At 39.6% G+C, this 15,052-nt stretch overlaps 1 protein-coding gene across 3 annotated transcripts in view; it reads right to left on the reverse strand.

The window, feature by feature from the left end:
* Positions 1-1,015: 1,015 nt before the first annotated feature.
* The window catches only part of phkb (phosphorylase kinase, beta), a 101,468-nt gene continuing 87,431 nt past the window's right edge, over positions 1,016-15,052 (reverse strand). For 2 of the 3 annotated variants that reach the window (XM_087843476.1, XM_087843397.1), the window contains 12 exons: positions 14,412-14,502; positions 11,134-11,192; positions 10,783-10,945; positions 10,331-10,412; positions 10,040-10,097; positions 7,308-7,398; positions 5,918-6,123; positions 5,113-5,247; positions 4,635-4,764; positions 3,248-3,355; positions 2,940-3,080; positions 1,016-2,576 (listed from right to left, as the gene is read on the reverse strand). In XM_087843476.1, the coding sequence (XP_087699602.1) occupies positions 2,439-2,576; positions 2,940-3,080; positions 3,248-3,355; positions 4,635-4,764; positions 5,113-5,247; positions 5,918-6,123; positions 7,308-7,398; positions 10,040-10,097; positions 10,331-10,412; positions 10,783-10,945; positions 11,134-11,192; positions 14,412-14,502 (1,402 nt within the window). In that variant the 3' untranslated portion in view covers positions 1,016-2,438. Of the gene's footprint in view, positions 2,577-2,939; positions 3,081-3,247; positions 3,356-4,634; positions 4,765-5,112; positions 5,248-5,917; positions 6,124-7,307; positions 7,399-9,615; positions 9,707-10,039; positions 10,098-10,330; positions 10,413-10,782; positions 10,946-11,133; positions 11,193-14,411; positions 14,503-15,052 lie in introns of all 3 variants that reach the window. The other variant, XM_087843432.1, reaches the window with a different exon arrangement.

Raw genomic sequence — 15,052 nt, forward strand, 5'->3', positions numbered from 1 at the left:
AAAGCTCCTTGATTCAAAGGTTTTTATGTAGGAGACGTTTAATGGAGTCCACAGTGTGATTTGAAAACACAAATTAATATTAAATATAATGTAAAACAAAGTGCTGCATAACAGCTCCTTGCTTCATGGACTTGTTTTGATCATTAATATATTTTGACATTACTTTGGTAAGTTGGTAAGAAAGTTACACCTTTGAAATATAACTGAAACTATATGAATTGCACTTCTTGAACTCTGCTGCATTCTAGTGGACCGATGGTGCATCAGTTTGAGACTTCAGCAGTACATCTGTACAATATTACTGAGCTGCATCTCAATGCTCTCTAATATGATTTAGTTTTCAATACAAGAAAGGCTTTTTTTCTCAATATTATCTTATTTATGATTCAGGCCATGAGAAAATAGGACATAATGCCTGAATAGTAATCTATTTATGAGTGGCGTTCCCTGGTGTTTGAAAGGAGAGCTCCTTTCTCAATGAAAGCACGACTCTTTATCATACATCCCAAAGTGTTTAACTAATTGGGAAGAAATGAGAAGCCTTCTTGAGGTTACTTGTTTAAATTAATGCTTAGGGATTTATTTTGGATTTGCCTTGATGTGGAAAACATTCATTCAACAAGACAGGCACGAGCTCTTCTCACCAGAGTCGACTTGAATATGTCGAGTATGAGGCAGAGCTCATTTATCTTCTCTGGCTTTTTCCATCCTGTCTGCCTGTCAGTCAGTGTTGCAAGACAGCAGCTCACGCAGACTCAGTGCTGAGATGCAGATTGATAAGGGCTTCAGTCAACATGAGGGGGTGTAACTGGTAGGATGCAGCACAATGCCAAACACACCCCCTCGGGGATATCAGTTACACTCCATTTCTGCTGCAGTTTTATAAGAAACGTGAGATTTTAGCTTCATGTAAAGTAATTATATATTTAGAATCAAAGGGGTTGGAAGTGACATTTGGCCTCTTTATTCATTCACAAGCACAATTTACAACAGGAAGTCACAGAGAGAAAACATGTTTGTAGTTTTTGTGATAACTTTATTCTTTCAAACCACAGTTTGGAGTTAAAAATACTCCTTTTGAATGACAGAGGCAAAGAACACACACCGACACACTCAAACAGACCATGACGAGGTTGGGCAGATTCATCACAGTGATGATATTCAAAGAGGCACGCTTTAAAATGAGTCAAAGTGGGCCTGATCATTTCTAGTTAAGGACGGCAGAAATCTTTTCTGTTTCCCACGTTTAACAAAACATCAGTTTCTTAGGGAGGCTCAGTCCCCGGACTTTGGATGAGTAGTACTCATTGTCAAAAAGAGGCCTCTCAAAAGCTGTTTTGTGACCTGTAATACTGAGAGAAACCCTCACAATTGTTACGCTAACAGTACCTATTGTCATGCGTATTTTCTGCATGCACAAAAATAAGAGGACACAGAGTTCCTTTAAGAGTACAGCAAACACCTAACTTTGTTCGTATTTTGAATTCTACATTTCTAAATTTTATGTAATTCGCTAAATTAAAAATAAAGACATTTTAGAATGTGTGCACACATTTCTAATGTGTTTCTAATGCCAAAGAGCCAGAGCCAGCCTGTTAACAGGGCCATGCTGCATTTTGATCGAGACTGCTACATTTTGGATGAACCATATATGAAATAAAGACAGAAGCTACTGCCCTCTGCTTTGCATGATAAGTCACATGATGTCCAGGGAATCAAATTCACCAGTGTAAGAACCACCTTTCTCCTGATATACTATGACCTTGAAACTTCTATGTAACATTTACAAGTTATTGCTGGTGAGCTACAATGTATTGCACAGCTGTTACTTAGCACAGCTCACTGAAGTATTATTTCTGAATTAGCTGACAGCTAGAATGCACAGAATTTAAAACCAGTTTCTCAGCAACAACAACAAAAATCATAAAGCAACAGTTCAACAAACAGTTCAAGCTTTGTGATAAACAATTTCTCTCTTGCAGACCAGAATGTAGATGCCGAGTTAAGCTAAGTCTCCTGGATGTACAGTATATGAATTGCAAAACAAAGTGCAGATATGCTAATCAAAAACATTCAGATAGCAGGGAAAAAGCTAGCTAGTTGTGTGGTGACATTAGCTAGTTATGAGTAAAATGTAAAGATATACGATAAATAGTCTCTGGATAAATTAACACACACATTTGTATCGCTAAAACAAAGAGAACACATGATCTACTTTAGAATGATCCCTAATGATTACAATTTTATTTTTATAGCTATTTTTATTTCCTGGAGCAAACTGCAGACATGCTAATCTCTGGAAAAAAAAAAATAGCTTGCTAAAGTGGTACTGCTGAAGACTGAAGTTAGGGTTATGCATATAATGCATTATAATGCATATCAAGAATGGGGGACAGTCCACTGTGTTCAACTGGTATTGGGCTAAAAAAGCTTATAATTTAACTAACAGTGCACGGGTCATCCTTGCAAGGCTTAACATCCCCCTGCAGCAACTGGATCATAACAGCCTTGGTCAAGTAGCTGGAGGTGCCTCTCTTTCCCACTGGTGGTGTGTTGTAGAATTCCTCCATGTCATCCTGGGACAAGTAAAGTCAGGGTCAGATGATAAAATATGTCTTTAAAAAGTACCTAAACCAACGAGTCTGCAAGTACGAAGAGGCTGTTCATGAATTAGATGCAATAAAGGAGGAAAAAAAAGCAACAGGATTAAATCTGACAAATGTAATAAGACTCTAATGAATTGGAAAATGTCAGTGTTAACCCTTCAACAATTAAATTAAATTAAACCCGCCTTAATATAACTGGAACAGAAGATAAAAGATTTTAGAGGATCAATTTAAGAAGGTGATGTTACAATTTTGTGGTAGACACTAAGGTCACATTTAAAGAGCAAAAAGAAAGTATAATACAGGTCACTCTTTAAGGTTGAGACACATTACCTGTTTCTCCATTCCTTCAAAGCGGCTGCGATCTCTCTGGAAATCGTTAAAGGCTTCCTTCACCAGATTGTCCAGATCCACCTTTTCACTGAACTCCAACTCCGGGTTCCTCTCCAGAACTATGGACACCACCATCAGCAACTATGGGCAACCAGAGGGCAAGAAGTTAATATTAACAACAATGAAGAAAGTCTTAAAATAGCTGAAATCTAATCATTGTAAACCACAGGAACAGTCGATACCAGGATGAGTAAAATCCTTCAATACATTGATTCTATTTGTTGGTGCTGATGAACGGGCCTGTTTACCTCCACTATGATTTGTCTGTACTCGGGCAGAACAATGTTCTTCAGCGTGTCCTCCACCAGCAGGGAGAAATTCATCTCATACATGGTCATGTCAGACAACGTGGGTTGCTGCAAAGAGATGAGGATATAGGAGACGAGATAAATGTGATTAATGGGAGAAAAAAAAATGTAATGGAACATGTTTTTGCATGTTTGCGACCAGCAAAATATGGTCATGCTGCAGTGCTACAGTATACACGAGAACTACTGTAGACATCAAAAAAGTTTGTGTTGCTTGTTAAAGCTTTACTCTCCCATGTATTTCAACAAATTAAACTAGAAACACTTCACAATAACATGGACCTGTTGTATTTTAAATAATGTTAAAACACTGTGAGCAGAAATAGCTAATCAAGTCACACTAACTGAATCTACTGACCAAACAACCAGCAGTTATAAATAATTCTTCACAGAAAATCTGTGAATGACTCCAGAAGTCCAGACATCACCATATTTATGAAGGTTCTAGTCCATAATTACTGATGGCAGTGCTAATTCACATTTCGTTAAGTATGCATGGGAACTGCATGGATTCTGCTTGTGTACAGACTTTACAGGTCTTTACTCCCAAACAAGCAGCAGCTAAAGGTGGCTGCAATAAAATGCCTGCCATAAAATGTCTGTCAATGCATCTCAGGGGAGCAAACTCCATATGTGGTGGTGTCTACGTGCTTTAGATTTCAGGCCACAGTGGAGCCAAAGGGCTATAACCAGCAGTGAACCCAATTAGGAGGCAAGGCACATTTTCACAAATGGAGTAAAAACTACTAACTACTACTTGTCAAGCAGAACATTTGTGCAGAAAGCCGTCTTCTTTTCCATTGTTTCCACATTTTAGCAGAGCAACTATCCATGAGCATTATCGAGACTTTGAAAGTAGTTACTTTACCAACAGTTAAAGTTGGTTTAGTCAATTAATTTGGTCAGAGGGCCCGGTGGCGCCAGTGTCTGGCAGCCTCGCCTCTGTCAGTGCGCCCCAGGGTGGCTGTGGCTACAATGTAGCTGCCATCACCAGTGTGTGAATGGGTGGATGACTGGATGTGTAAAGCGCTTTGGGGTCCTTAGGGACTAGTAAAGCGCTATACAAATACAGGCTATTTACCATTAAGGGTTTCATTAAAAGGCTTATGCACAAGTACTTATTCTGTATTTCTTCATGGGAGTCATGCCTGCATATGCAAACATATTAATGATTCACCAAAAAAGAATTTCTGGCCTACAGCAATTTTCCACTCAGATTTAAAAAAAAAAAAGTGGTTCTTTTACAGCACACAACACACAGTGTCATCATTAATCAGCATGGGTCAGAGTAATTATCTAGCAGCAAAGTGGGGGTAGGGTTAGCTACCTGTGGTAGGTGGTTCCCAGCTACCACAATACCATTTGGGGTCCTCTCCAGGATCTGCCACACACGATCATAAAAGCCCAAAGGGGTCCTGTTCAGAGAGCCATCGATCTGACGCTTGTTCAGCCAAGACCTGAGGCGAAACGAGGAAGAAACTGCTGAACACATCTTAGTAACAGGCAAAATATGAGGATGCCAGCCTCTCAGATGAGATAAGATAAGATTTTCATAATTGCCAAGGGGAAATTGGGTTGTGGCAGCCGCAGATAATAAGATATGAACGTAGACAAGAAAGAAGATAAAATAATTAAAGTCAAAAAGATTATACAAAAAGTAGAGGCATTGAGATAAAGACACAGCATCTTCAAAGGCAGATCTGTGAGTTAATGTAAGGAGAAAGCACGGATAACGCTCTTGATATAGTGCGATAATGCGTGTTTGTGCGATGCGTGTTCGCGTGTGAGTGAAAGGGAGAGAATACCTGCCGGTGTGCTGCGGCTGCAGCACGTCCAGCAGAAGCTGCTTGATGGCGCTGGGGGAGAGCTGGTAGATGTCCTGGGGTGGCATGTCTCCTGCCACGATCTTCAGTTCATGTTTCATAGCCTGGACAATCCATCTGGAAGTCCACAGAACACACACGTGCTGTTATCAACGGTGGCACTGAGCCCTGCACAGCTCACATCAATATGCTCACTTAGGGATAAATTCACACGTATATAACTGATAAAATAAGTTCTAATCCATCACTGTTTAGTGTAGCTGCAGACAATAGTCAAGAGCACAGGTAAAAAATTGCCTTTTTAGTCTGCTGTGATTACACCTTCACAGGGTTTTATTCATGCTCGCACACAGGATACAGATAATTCAAAGGTTTAAAAAAAACAAAAACAAGGATGAAGTCAAATCTGCCACAGGTACATGTGCTTTTTCATTTTAATGAGCTGGAAAACAACACATAATTTCTGACTGTGCCCCTTGTGAGATGTCATTTTTTACAGCTTGCTTAACTTATTTACAATGCCACCTTCTTGTGCTCTCCAGTGTTTTTGTCAAGTTTTTATATGTCACAGCCTTGGTCTGAGAAATAATGGATATGTCCAAAAATAACTAATATTAAGTCATTTCTTGATCAAACGTGTCACCTTGTGCTGCTATTACTGCTTTGATTAGCTAACATGAGGGCTTCTTTCTATAGTTTGTACTAGAATGAACAGCAGGGAGGGAAGAATTACAGCTGCCCCGTCCTGCTCAAATTCATCTAGCTTCACTAAATACACTTGAGTTACCCGACTCTGATCTTGATCATGCCACTGAACAGCTCAGGGTTGTTGGAGATAATGCATCCGATGTGGATGACCATCTCTTGCTGCAGAACAGCCTCCCGCTCCCCACCATAAGGGGAGCATTTGCTGTAGATGATGCCCTGGATCACCCCTGGAGACAGTGGGTTAGAGATCACCTCTTCCTCGTGTCCAAATAGACCAAGGGTCACCTGGTAATCACAGGAAACACCACAGACACATACATATGTACACACAGACGCACACAGACAGTAAAACAAGCAAACATCACGCGTATGGTTAGAAAGTTTTGCAGTCCGGCAAATCAGCAAAAGTGTGTATGTGCAGAGGCGAGCATGAGCGCAGTACTTTTCTAAGGTGTGATTCTTACAAGTATCCTTTTTCCATCAATCTAAAATTGGCCTCCTCTCTCAGAGTCACATACAAGTGCGTAGGAAAAATTACAGATCTCAAGACTCCACTTTGTTTCTTCTGAAGCCATCTCAAGAAAATTACACCTCGACAGTCTAACTGATGAGAGGACACGCTTTTACTCTCGTCTTCAGCTGATGAAATCTAGCACCGAGATGTATCTTTCATCTATACATCTAAATGGATTCGAACTGAGTACAAAGAAGACAAGCTGGAAATAAAGTTTGGGTACAGCCGAGTTTAAATTCAACGGGAATGCTTTGTTGGATTTCAATAACGACGAGAAATTTAATCAAAACTCAAGTCAGAATTGACTTAAATGGGGTGGTGCCTCTTATTTTTTCCAACTGAGCTGTTATTGTAAGCAGAGGAACACAGGCGTCTCAAATTTTAAATCAGCTTTTCCAATCATGTTGAGAGGAGCATTCCCTCCGGTAGGCAATCTATATGCAGATTCACACCTTGAGCTACTTGAGCATAATGAAATGCCTAAAACTGCTCAGAAGGGTAAAAATGAGGCAAGATAACTGACACTCTTGAGAGGAGGCTAATCTCTGAATAACACTTGACAGGAAATGATGCGCCGAAACTCATCCAGCGTGAGGGAGTGGCATCGGGCAAATTCACGGGTCACAATATATCAATTGGCATATGGAGTGTGTCTAGACACGGTGCAGATTAGGATTCTATGGTAGTCACACCAGCAGCGCTACTATAACTACAGCTTATATGGACACACAACGGAGGCGAGCTGCGATGATTGATATGAGCATGCAGCTGGCCTAAGCAACTCCCACAGGACGACAGCTTGAGGAGCTTTAAACCAAATATTTCCACTTTAATTTTTTTCCTAATCAGTGAACATTAAAATTATTATCCCAACATGCCACCGACATTTTTTTCAGACATAATTTGCAGAAAGGATTGTCACTAATCAGGCCCTGCAGTCTGTGTGTCCACTTACCTGCTTGCCATGCACTAAAACACTAGTAATACTGGGGGCAAGGCTGTCCACTAGCTTAGATAACAGACTGGCAGCAAGACGGACAACAGACCTAGTGGGCGAAAAGACACAAGAACATTCTTTACACCACGGCAGATAATGACTAACAGCTAAGACTGCAGCCTCGTTTAATTAAAGTTTAAAAAAATAAATTTATAGTCATTGCAATTCTTCCAATATTTGATTAAATACTCTTTAAAGTATTAAATCAGAATCAGCGCTCAATTTATTGGCCATGTATATGCACAGACACATACAAGGAATTTGGTTCCGGTAGATGGTGACTCTCAAGCACAGCAATGTATATTTCAACAATGTAAGCAACACAATTCACCCACACACACACACCCACACACACGTATGGATATACACAGCTACACATACATACACAAGTTGTGTAAACCAACCATAAATAACCAATCTAAATCTAAATCTAAATCTAAAAGTCAAACACATGACTAGAAAATGTGTCCCTATAAATAACATCTAAAAGTTTGTCATCTCCTAAAATATTTTAATGTTCACTAATTTCTGATTGCATTGTTCAGGATTCGGCGCGACCTTCAAACTGCCTCCTCGGGCCTGCAGGAATCCTATGAGGAAAAAAATCAGCACACAAACTGTGGCTATCTTCACATGGTAGCCCACAACCAAGCCTGCTATCGACACACATCCACAACACAGAAGCAGGAAACACATGGAATACTTTGATTAATGGGGGGCATGGATATAATCAGCTGAAACACAACCTCCTCTTATTATATGCTGCGAATATCTTTTTTGTGTGTGTTTCTGTGTGAAAGCATGTGTGTGTGTGTGTATCTGTAGAGTTATTCAGTGCTTATACCTGCAGAAATACAAGGGCACATCTTGAATACAATGAATAAAAAAGGTAACAAAGCTTTAACGTTTAGAAGGCATGATGTGGTGTCAATCCACCGATGCTTTGTTGGGGAACCTATTTCAAGCTTCACTTCCTGGCCCATGTTAGGTAAATGAGAAAGTAAATTGAACTGAGTATTGATGCCATTTGCCAGCAAGCTGAAAACCTGCCTGCAGGCAATTTTTTTTTAAAACTTGACAGCATAATCAAATTTCTTTATGCTAAAATCCTATTAATTAACAAAAAACAGCATACAATAAAAGTTGTCATTTCAGGCAACCTGATACAAAATCAAATAAAAACACCGAGGGGAACAAAAGCTCACAAGCTGTGATAACCATTTGTAGTATTTGGTCAGTTTTTTGTGAGACAGGCCAGCAGTACACCACAAACAAAAAGGAATTTGGGCAGTTTTATAGACAATGATCAAAAAGAGAAATGCAGAGATTTCTTGACAACATAAAACACTGTACCCTGATTCGATGTTTTCATTTACCCATATCATTGCCTTAGAAGACCCGTATATTATTTCAAATATTACTGAATGCCTTCTGTGCATCTGTTGTGCAATATCTAACAACAGACACAGTAAAAGGCAGTCAATTTGGCTCAGTTATGTATTTCACAAATTTTATGCCACATTTGTTCTAAAATTACATTATGTGTGTTGCCTCCTGCAGTAGCTATGAAGCACTTTCATCAAGCAAACAAATAAATTGGACCTGTGGCTACAAGTCAAATTCTGTTTCATTTGCAGTATACAGCCAGCCTTAGAGAAACATGTGATGCTAAAAAATAAATTATATATGTGTATCAAAACAGCAGAAGTGAAGGGCGAGCCACTGTGATGGTTAATGGAGAGAGAAAGCCCGTACAGATCTGTGTCAAGGCGCCTGCTAGCCTGGCGAAGCTGCCTCATCCAAACTGACGACTGTGTGAGAGTTAGCCATGTTCTATATTTCTAACCCCAGTGGTTTCACTAGCAATACATTTATCTCCTTGAGATGCTAAGATATTAGCCTATTAGTGTTTTTCCAACACCTGCTAGTCAATTAAATAACACTAAGATGCTAAATCTTATTCTTTTAAACACATTTCTAATAGCTAGATAACTCTAGGGGCATTATGTAGCCACTGCTTATGTTCACATATTGTAAGCATTGTATAAATTTTATGCATATTTATTGAACTTGTTTAAAAAAGAATGAACTCCAAATTCAGTTTAATGTTTTCTTTCACACCTCTAAATGACCTGCCTAAGAAGAATCCAAAGTGTGGATTGGCTGAACCTCACACAGCTCTAGGAAAGCTTTTTCGACAGCAAGCTAGCCAACTAACTGGTGCTACTCATGCACGGACTTGACTCCATCTCTGCCTGAACATTACCTGTTTCCCATGCACCAGAATTGTGGTGATGTGAGGAGCTATAGAGCTGGCAAACTTCTTGGTAATAGCTGCAGCATGGCGCACTGCCAGCCTACAGTTCAGCCAGATTAAATGACAGTTATTTTTGAAGTGTTTATGAAGATTACACAACAGGTCTGTAGACAAGCAACTGCTTAAAAGAACCCTCGCAAAAATACAGAGAAAAATCCTCATATAGTTCACATCTCGTTAAATTTTCAAACTCCATTCCAAGTTCTTTTATTACACACACAAAGAATGTTAGCAAAGGCAAAAACCGAAAATCAAATCTGGACAAATATAATGTAATCCAGAGAAATGTAGGAACAGAAGGCTGAACTGCTGCAAAAAGGTCTACGAACAGATTTTAATCGTGCATGTGTGTGCGTGTGTGAGAATATCAGACCAAAGTTTTCGGCTGCCAGCTCTTCTGTAGATTCTCTCCAATTCTTCCATCATGTTCTCTATAATTACAACAAAACGTTCAGACATTAAAATAAACTTCAAAGAGAAATAGAGTTGTATTTAAATTAATAAGATGTAACTGATGAATGCATCGATTTTTTAAGGTAGAAAACAGTTTAGATAACGTCAGGCAAAACTGGGAAGTGGAAATTCCTCGATTTAAACAGATTTGCTGTTAATTTGTGAAAGTACAGCTTTTAGTTGCTCTCTAGCTCACAATGCGAGTGCTTACCATCTTTGGCAAGGAAGTCAGGTCCTTCTCTCCTCAGAAGGAGGCTAGCAAGCTGAGCCTGACTTGCCAAGCAGTCACAGTCCTTTACAATGATACACATTCAGATGAAAGGGATGATGAGCCTTCCATACAAAAACAGTATAGTTAAACATTTCAGCCAAGATCATTTCTGTTTGACAGTAGGGCTCTGTTCTGGGAAAGCAGAGGCAAAGACCCCGGGGGGAACAAAGCTGAGCATGCATCAGTGACAACAGGCACGACACTGATTAAGTCAGACATGGCATAAAAGGAAGAGCTGGAGGGGCTTCTGCCAGTCTTGCTAATGCTGTTCGGATAAAAGATTACCATTTAATTAGCAGCTATAGCTACAACAGTGAGGAAAAGTTTATGCCCTGCCCATTTTACTCACAGTTCTCTTTATGTTATTTTTGGGTACTTTTTGAACAACTCACATGGAACTTCTGAATGATCTCATTGGTGGACTTGTTCTGCCACTCCTCCACATTGATCTCAGGCTGCTGCTCCAGGTCGGAGGCGTTTGGCGTGCTTGTTTGTCTTTTCACCTTGGAGTGCTTAGGCAGCTCCAGCTCCTCAAAGCTTTTAAACTCTGGGATCCTGTTCACACACACGTGCGCACACACAGACACAGACAAATTATATTTTTTGTGTTATCTGCAGCTTTGCTTTCACATTTAAAGCAGTAAATGAAAATAAAGCTGGTGTCACTTAGACACTTTGATTTATGCAGTAATTATGGCAAAAACACTGACATCTGTCAAAGGGAGCATAAACACTAGACTTACTCTGCTTCGTTGATACGCAGGAAGTCCAGTTGCTCCACAAATGCCCCAGATATCAGGGTCTAAATGATTGATAAGGAAAGTGCACATCAAAGAAATTGTCAAGTGACTTTTTTTTTTTGTTTTGGTGAATTTAGCATTCAAGAGATTCTGCAGTACTGCACTGACAAAGTACTTCTAAAAGCCTACTCAGGAGCTGCGTCGATCCCAGAGGGGAAGTTTGTCGGGTGACTCGGTTTACAAAACAACTGTTTAAATAATGCAGTTTGTACCAGATAACAAATGGAGTAGTAAGGTGTGCACTAAGTTCATTTTTCAAATTTTACAAATGTGTACTGTTGCAGTGACAAGTGAGTGTCTTCCACGGTAATGCGATGATAAAAGTTTGAGCATTTTAAAAGCATAGCTGTGTAGGAGTGCAGTTCGGTTTGCCTTTCTCCTGTGGTCTAAATGTGATATTAGCCATTCCAACTGAAGTTAACTCCAAAACAAAAATAAGAGGCGTAGGAGAGGAGCAATCCTGCTCCCCATAACAATGAGATGATGAAGAGCAAATGTTTCAAAGCTGTAGGAGTTAGCTGTGTTGTGAATGGCAAATAGGCAAAGGGGAGGGAAAAACTTGAAAGCAAAAAAAGAAAAAGAAAGGATCATATGAGGAAGTCTCTGCTGAACACCACAAACACACTGGAAGTGAAGTTCGAGTTAGAAAACTGTCATAAACTTTACAAAGTTACCAGTGTGCAAATAATCCTGGTTCTACCTTGGCCTAATTTTCTGGGTTTTTGAAATCATGAATACTGGGTTCAAAATCCTTCAATGTAGACATATTTGAACCATGCAGTTAAAACTGAGGATGATCTACAGGTTAGCTTTAAGGTTAACTGTAAATTTGGGAATAGTCCTACGACGATTTCAATGATGCACCAAATTGAGATATAATATGGACAAGGCACCAGCAAAATAAAGCAGTTTTTTTCTATCCCTTTATAACAATCACACATACACATCTGCACTTTGACGGATGCATCAGGGCTAATTAAGCATTCACTATCTTGTCCAATGACGCCAGGGGTTGGACCAAGGGATGATCTGATATCGTCGTGTTGGTGTTGTTCCCAGATCATCATGAAAATGTTGTTCCAGGTTCAACATTGCAAGTGACCAATCACATTATTGTGACGTTATTCTTTTGCGCACCAACCCATTTGTGCATTTATGAAATTCCAATGTTGCAAGGACAATATCAATTCTGCTTAGCGTTTATTAAAGGGTCAGGGTTAGGGTCCGTTGATCGGCGGACAAAGGCGGTTTCTCGCAGCTTAAGTACAGTTTTTTGTTTTACGCCGGTTTTTCCCGAAGTCGCAAAAGTATGACATCACAACATTCTGATTGGTCACTTGCAATGTTGATCCTGGAACAACCTTTAGTATGATGATCTGGGAATAACACCAACACGAGGATATCAGATCGTGCTGGACCAATAACTATTAGTGGACAAGCTGCTCTACCTCCTGAGCTACCAGAAGTACTCAAAATCTAGCAAATAAGAAAAAATATAATGTGATTTTACTTTAAATATGTTTTATGGTCCCGACTCTTCTTCGGATTGTAGGCACTGCAACATCTACTGAACACTGACTAATGAACCATATAGGCAGAGGTTATTTCATAGCATTTGTAACACTTGTTTCATCCATTTCATAATGCCAATAAGTCACATTTATTTATTCATTTATGCACTTTGACTTAATTTTATTTACCTCTGAGTAGGTCAAAACCGACACAGAAGGAAAAGACTTGTCATCTATAAATATAACATTTAATTCCATGTTGTCATCCAAAAACAAGCCATAAAAAACCTTCACTCACACAGTCCCAGTCACCTTTTCTAACATTCAGAGCTCAAAGCAGCTTTAGCCTTCACAAGCCAACAATGATAGTTTTCATACTGAATTTCACAGACCAAGGTCACACACAGATGAACGCTGGTGCTGCTATTAAAATAAAGGGGAACACCAGCTTGAAGGCTGATACATTTTTATTTGTACCGTAAGGCAGAGGGGAAGCCCCGGACAACTATTTATTATTAAAACATTTGCTATATTACACCAGTGCATTTATTTTAGAGTTTATTTGCAATATCTGCTGAGCTAAAAGAAGGGAGCAGCCTGTATACTTCTGTCTCTACAGCTGCTTTTATAAAAGCCCCCACAATAAGCAAACAATCAAAAGTGGAGTAAAAGTAGTGGTGATATTGATTCTGTGCTTGCTTGGAAATGTAAGAATATGTGAATCTAAGAGCGTGATTCAGTTAAATGTATGATTGACCTATTTTGATGATCACACAAGAAAGAGAGGTTCTAGTTGTAGATATGAAATATATTCAATGTGATCAACACATAAGAAGAACCAAACCTAACCAAATAAATGCCCAATGGCCTCTCTTAAGTATTCAGATATAATCCTATGAAATAAAATCAAAATAAAGTCAAGCTATCAACTGCAATAGCATTTTATGTTCACTGGTGTCTAGCACTGAATCTACCATCCTGTTTCAGTATCACGTCAGCTTACGATGTGCTGCTGTTGCTGTCTATTTTTGCTACATTTCATATTTTGACAAGAATTATTTTGAATAACTATAAAATGCAGTCAAAGCAATTATATTAAACTAGATAGTAGCTAGCTATGTTAGCCCTGCGACAGACTGGCGACCTGTCCAGGGTGTACCCTGCCTCTCGCCCTATGCCAGCTGGGATAGGCTCCAGCAACCCCCGCGACCCTGAAAAGGATAAGCGGAAGCGAATGGATGGATGGATAGTAGCTAGTATCTCAGTGTCAAAGAAACTTGCATCACATTGCTTTTGCTGTTTCACACATAAAATCCAGGCCATGTTGGAAAACCATTTCAGGTCATTGTTCACAGTGCCTCAAGTGGAAAGACTCCATTTGGTTTAGGTGAGCAAGCTACCTGATTAGTGTGTGCAGGATGCAGAACACACGATACCCACTGGCCTCACTGTGAATTCACCAGACCTGCTATAGTCTCTAATGGGCACAGACAGAGATCGCCCTCGCTTTGCAATGAGAGTTGCCAGGATTAAATCTGTTTGATCTAACTGGATCCAACTACTGTAGAAAGCTTTGGCGCTGCAGGTCGTGTTCGACTTTTGTGTGGGTTTTTTCATTTAGTTGACCAGTTTGATTGTTTAAGTGTTGATTAAAGCATATCTTTGACATTTGCACTGCAAACACAATCATAATTAACCGGATCCACAAACCTGAAGTCTGTCAACATGAACTTTGACTTCTCCGATGCTGCCCTTCTTGAATGAGGCCAGCATGTCCAAGACTGGGTTAAAGCGGCTTCCTCTGATGAGACAGAAGTTAAAATATTGTGATAAGCTCTCTCTCCTTTCATCACAAGTATCATTGATTTTATTCCAGATATAATATCTGTATTAAACACACTAATAGTATGCAACTGAAGCTTCAGATTAAATGAGTATACTCAGTGCTTTATCTGGTATGTTGTTGACCCCTAGACAGGTCATAATCCCAATCAATAGCAAACTAAAGACTATTGAATTGTTTCTATGAGAGCCCACTGACTCATTCCAGATGCTGTAGCGTGGCTGCTTAAACGTTTGTACCACATTTAACATATGGCTCCCTGGATAACGGTCAATACTACTGTAATCAGCCCACCAGCCAGGTTATAGTGATACAAATGAGAAACATTATCACCCAATCAGCAAGCAAATGTGCAGTAGCACCTTCCTGCTATAAAGACAGATAGTACATACTGAAGGGAAAAAATGGAGGGGAGTAGGAGAAACAGAAACGTGATTGATGGGGGGAAAAAAGCTAAATAAATTCTCTGTCAAGACATTTTGTTGCAAACTTGAGTGGGATGTTAGAC

The sequence above is a fragment of the Neolamprologus brichardi genome, chromosome 1 (genome assembly GCF_056152115.1).
Source record: "Neolamprologus brichardi isolate AB-2024 chromosome 1, ASM5615211v1, whole genome shotgun sequence".
Classification (NCBI taxonomy): domain Eukaryota; kingdom Metazoa; phylum Chordata; class Actinopteri; order Cichliformes; family Cichlidae; genus Neolamprologus; species Neolamprologus brichardi.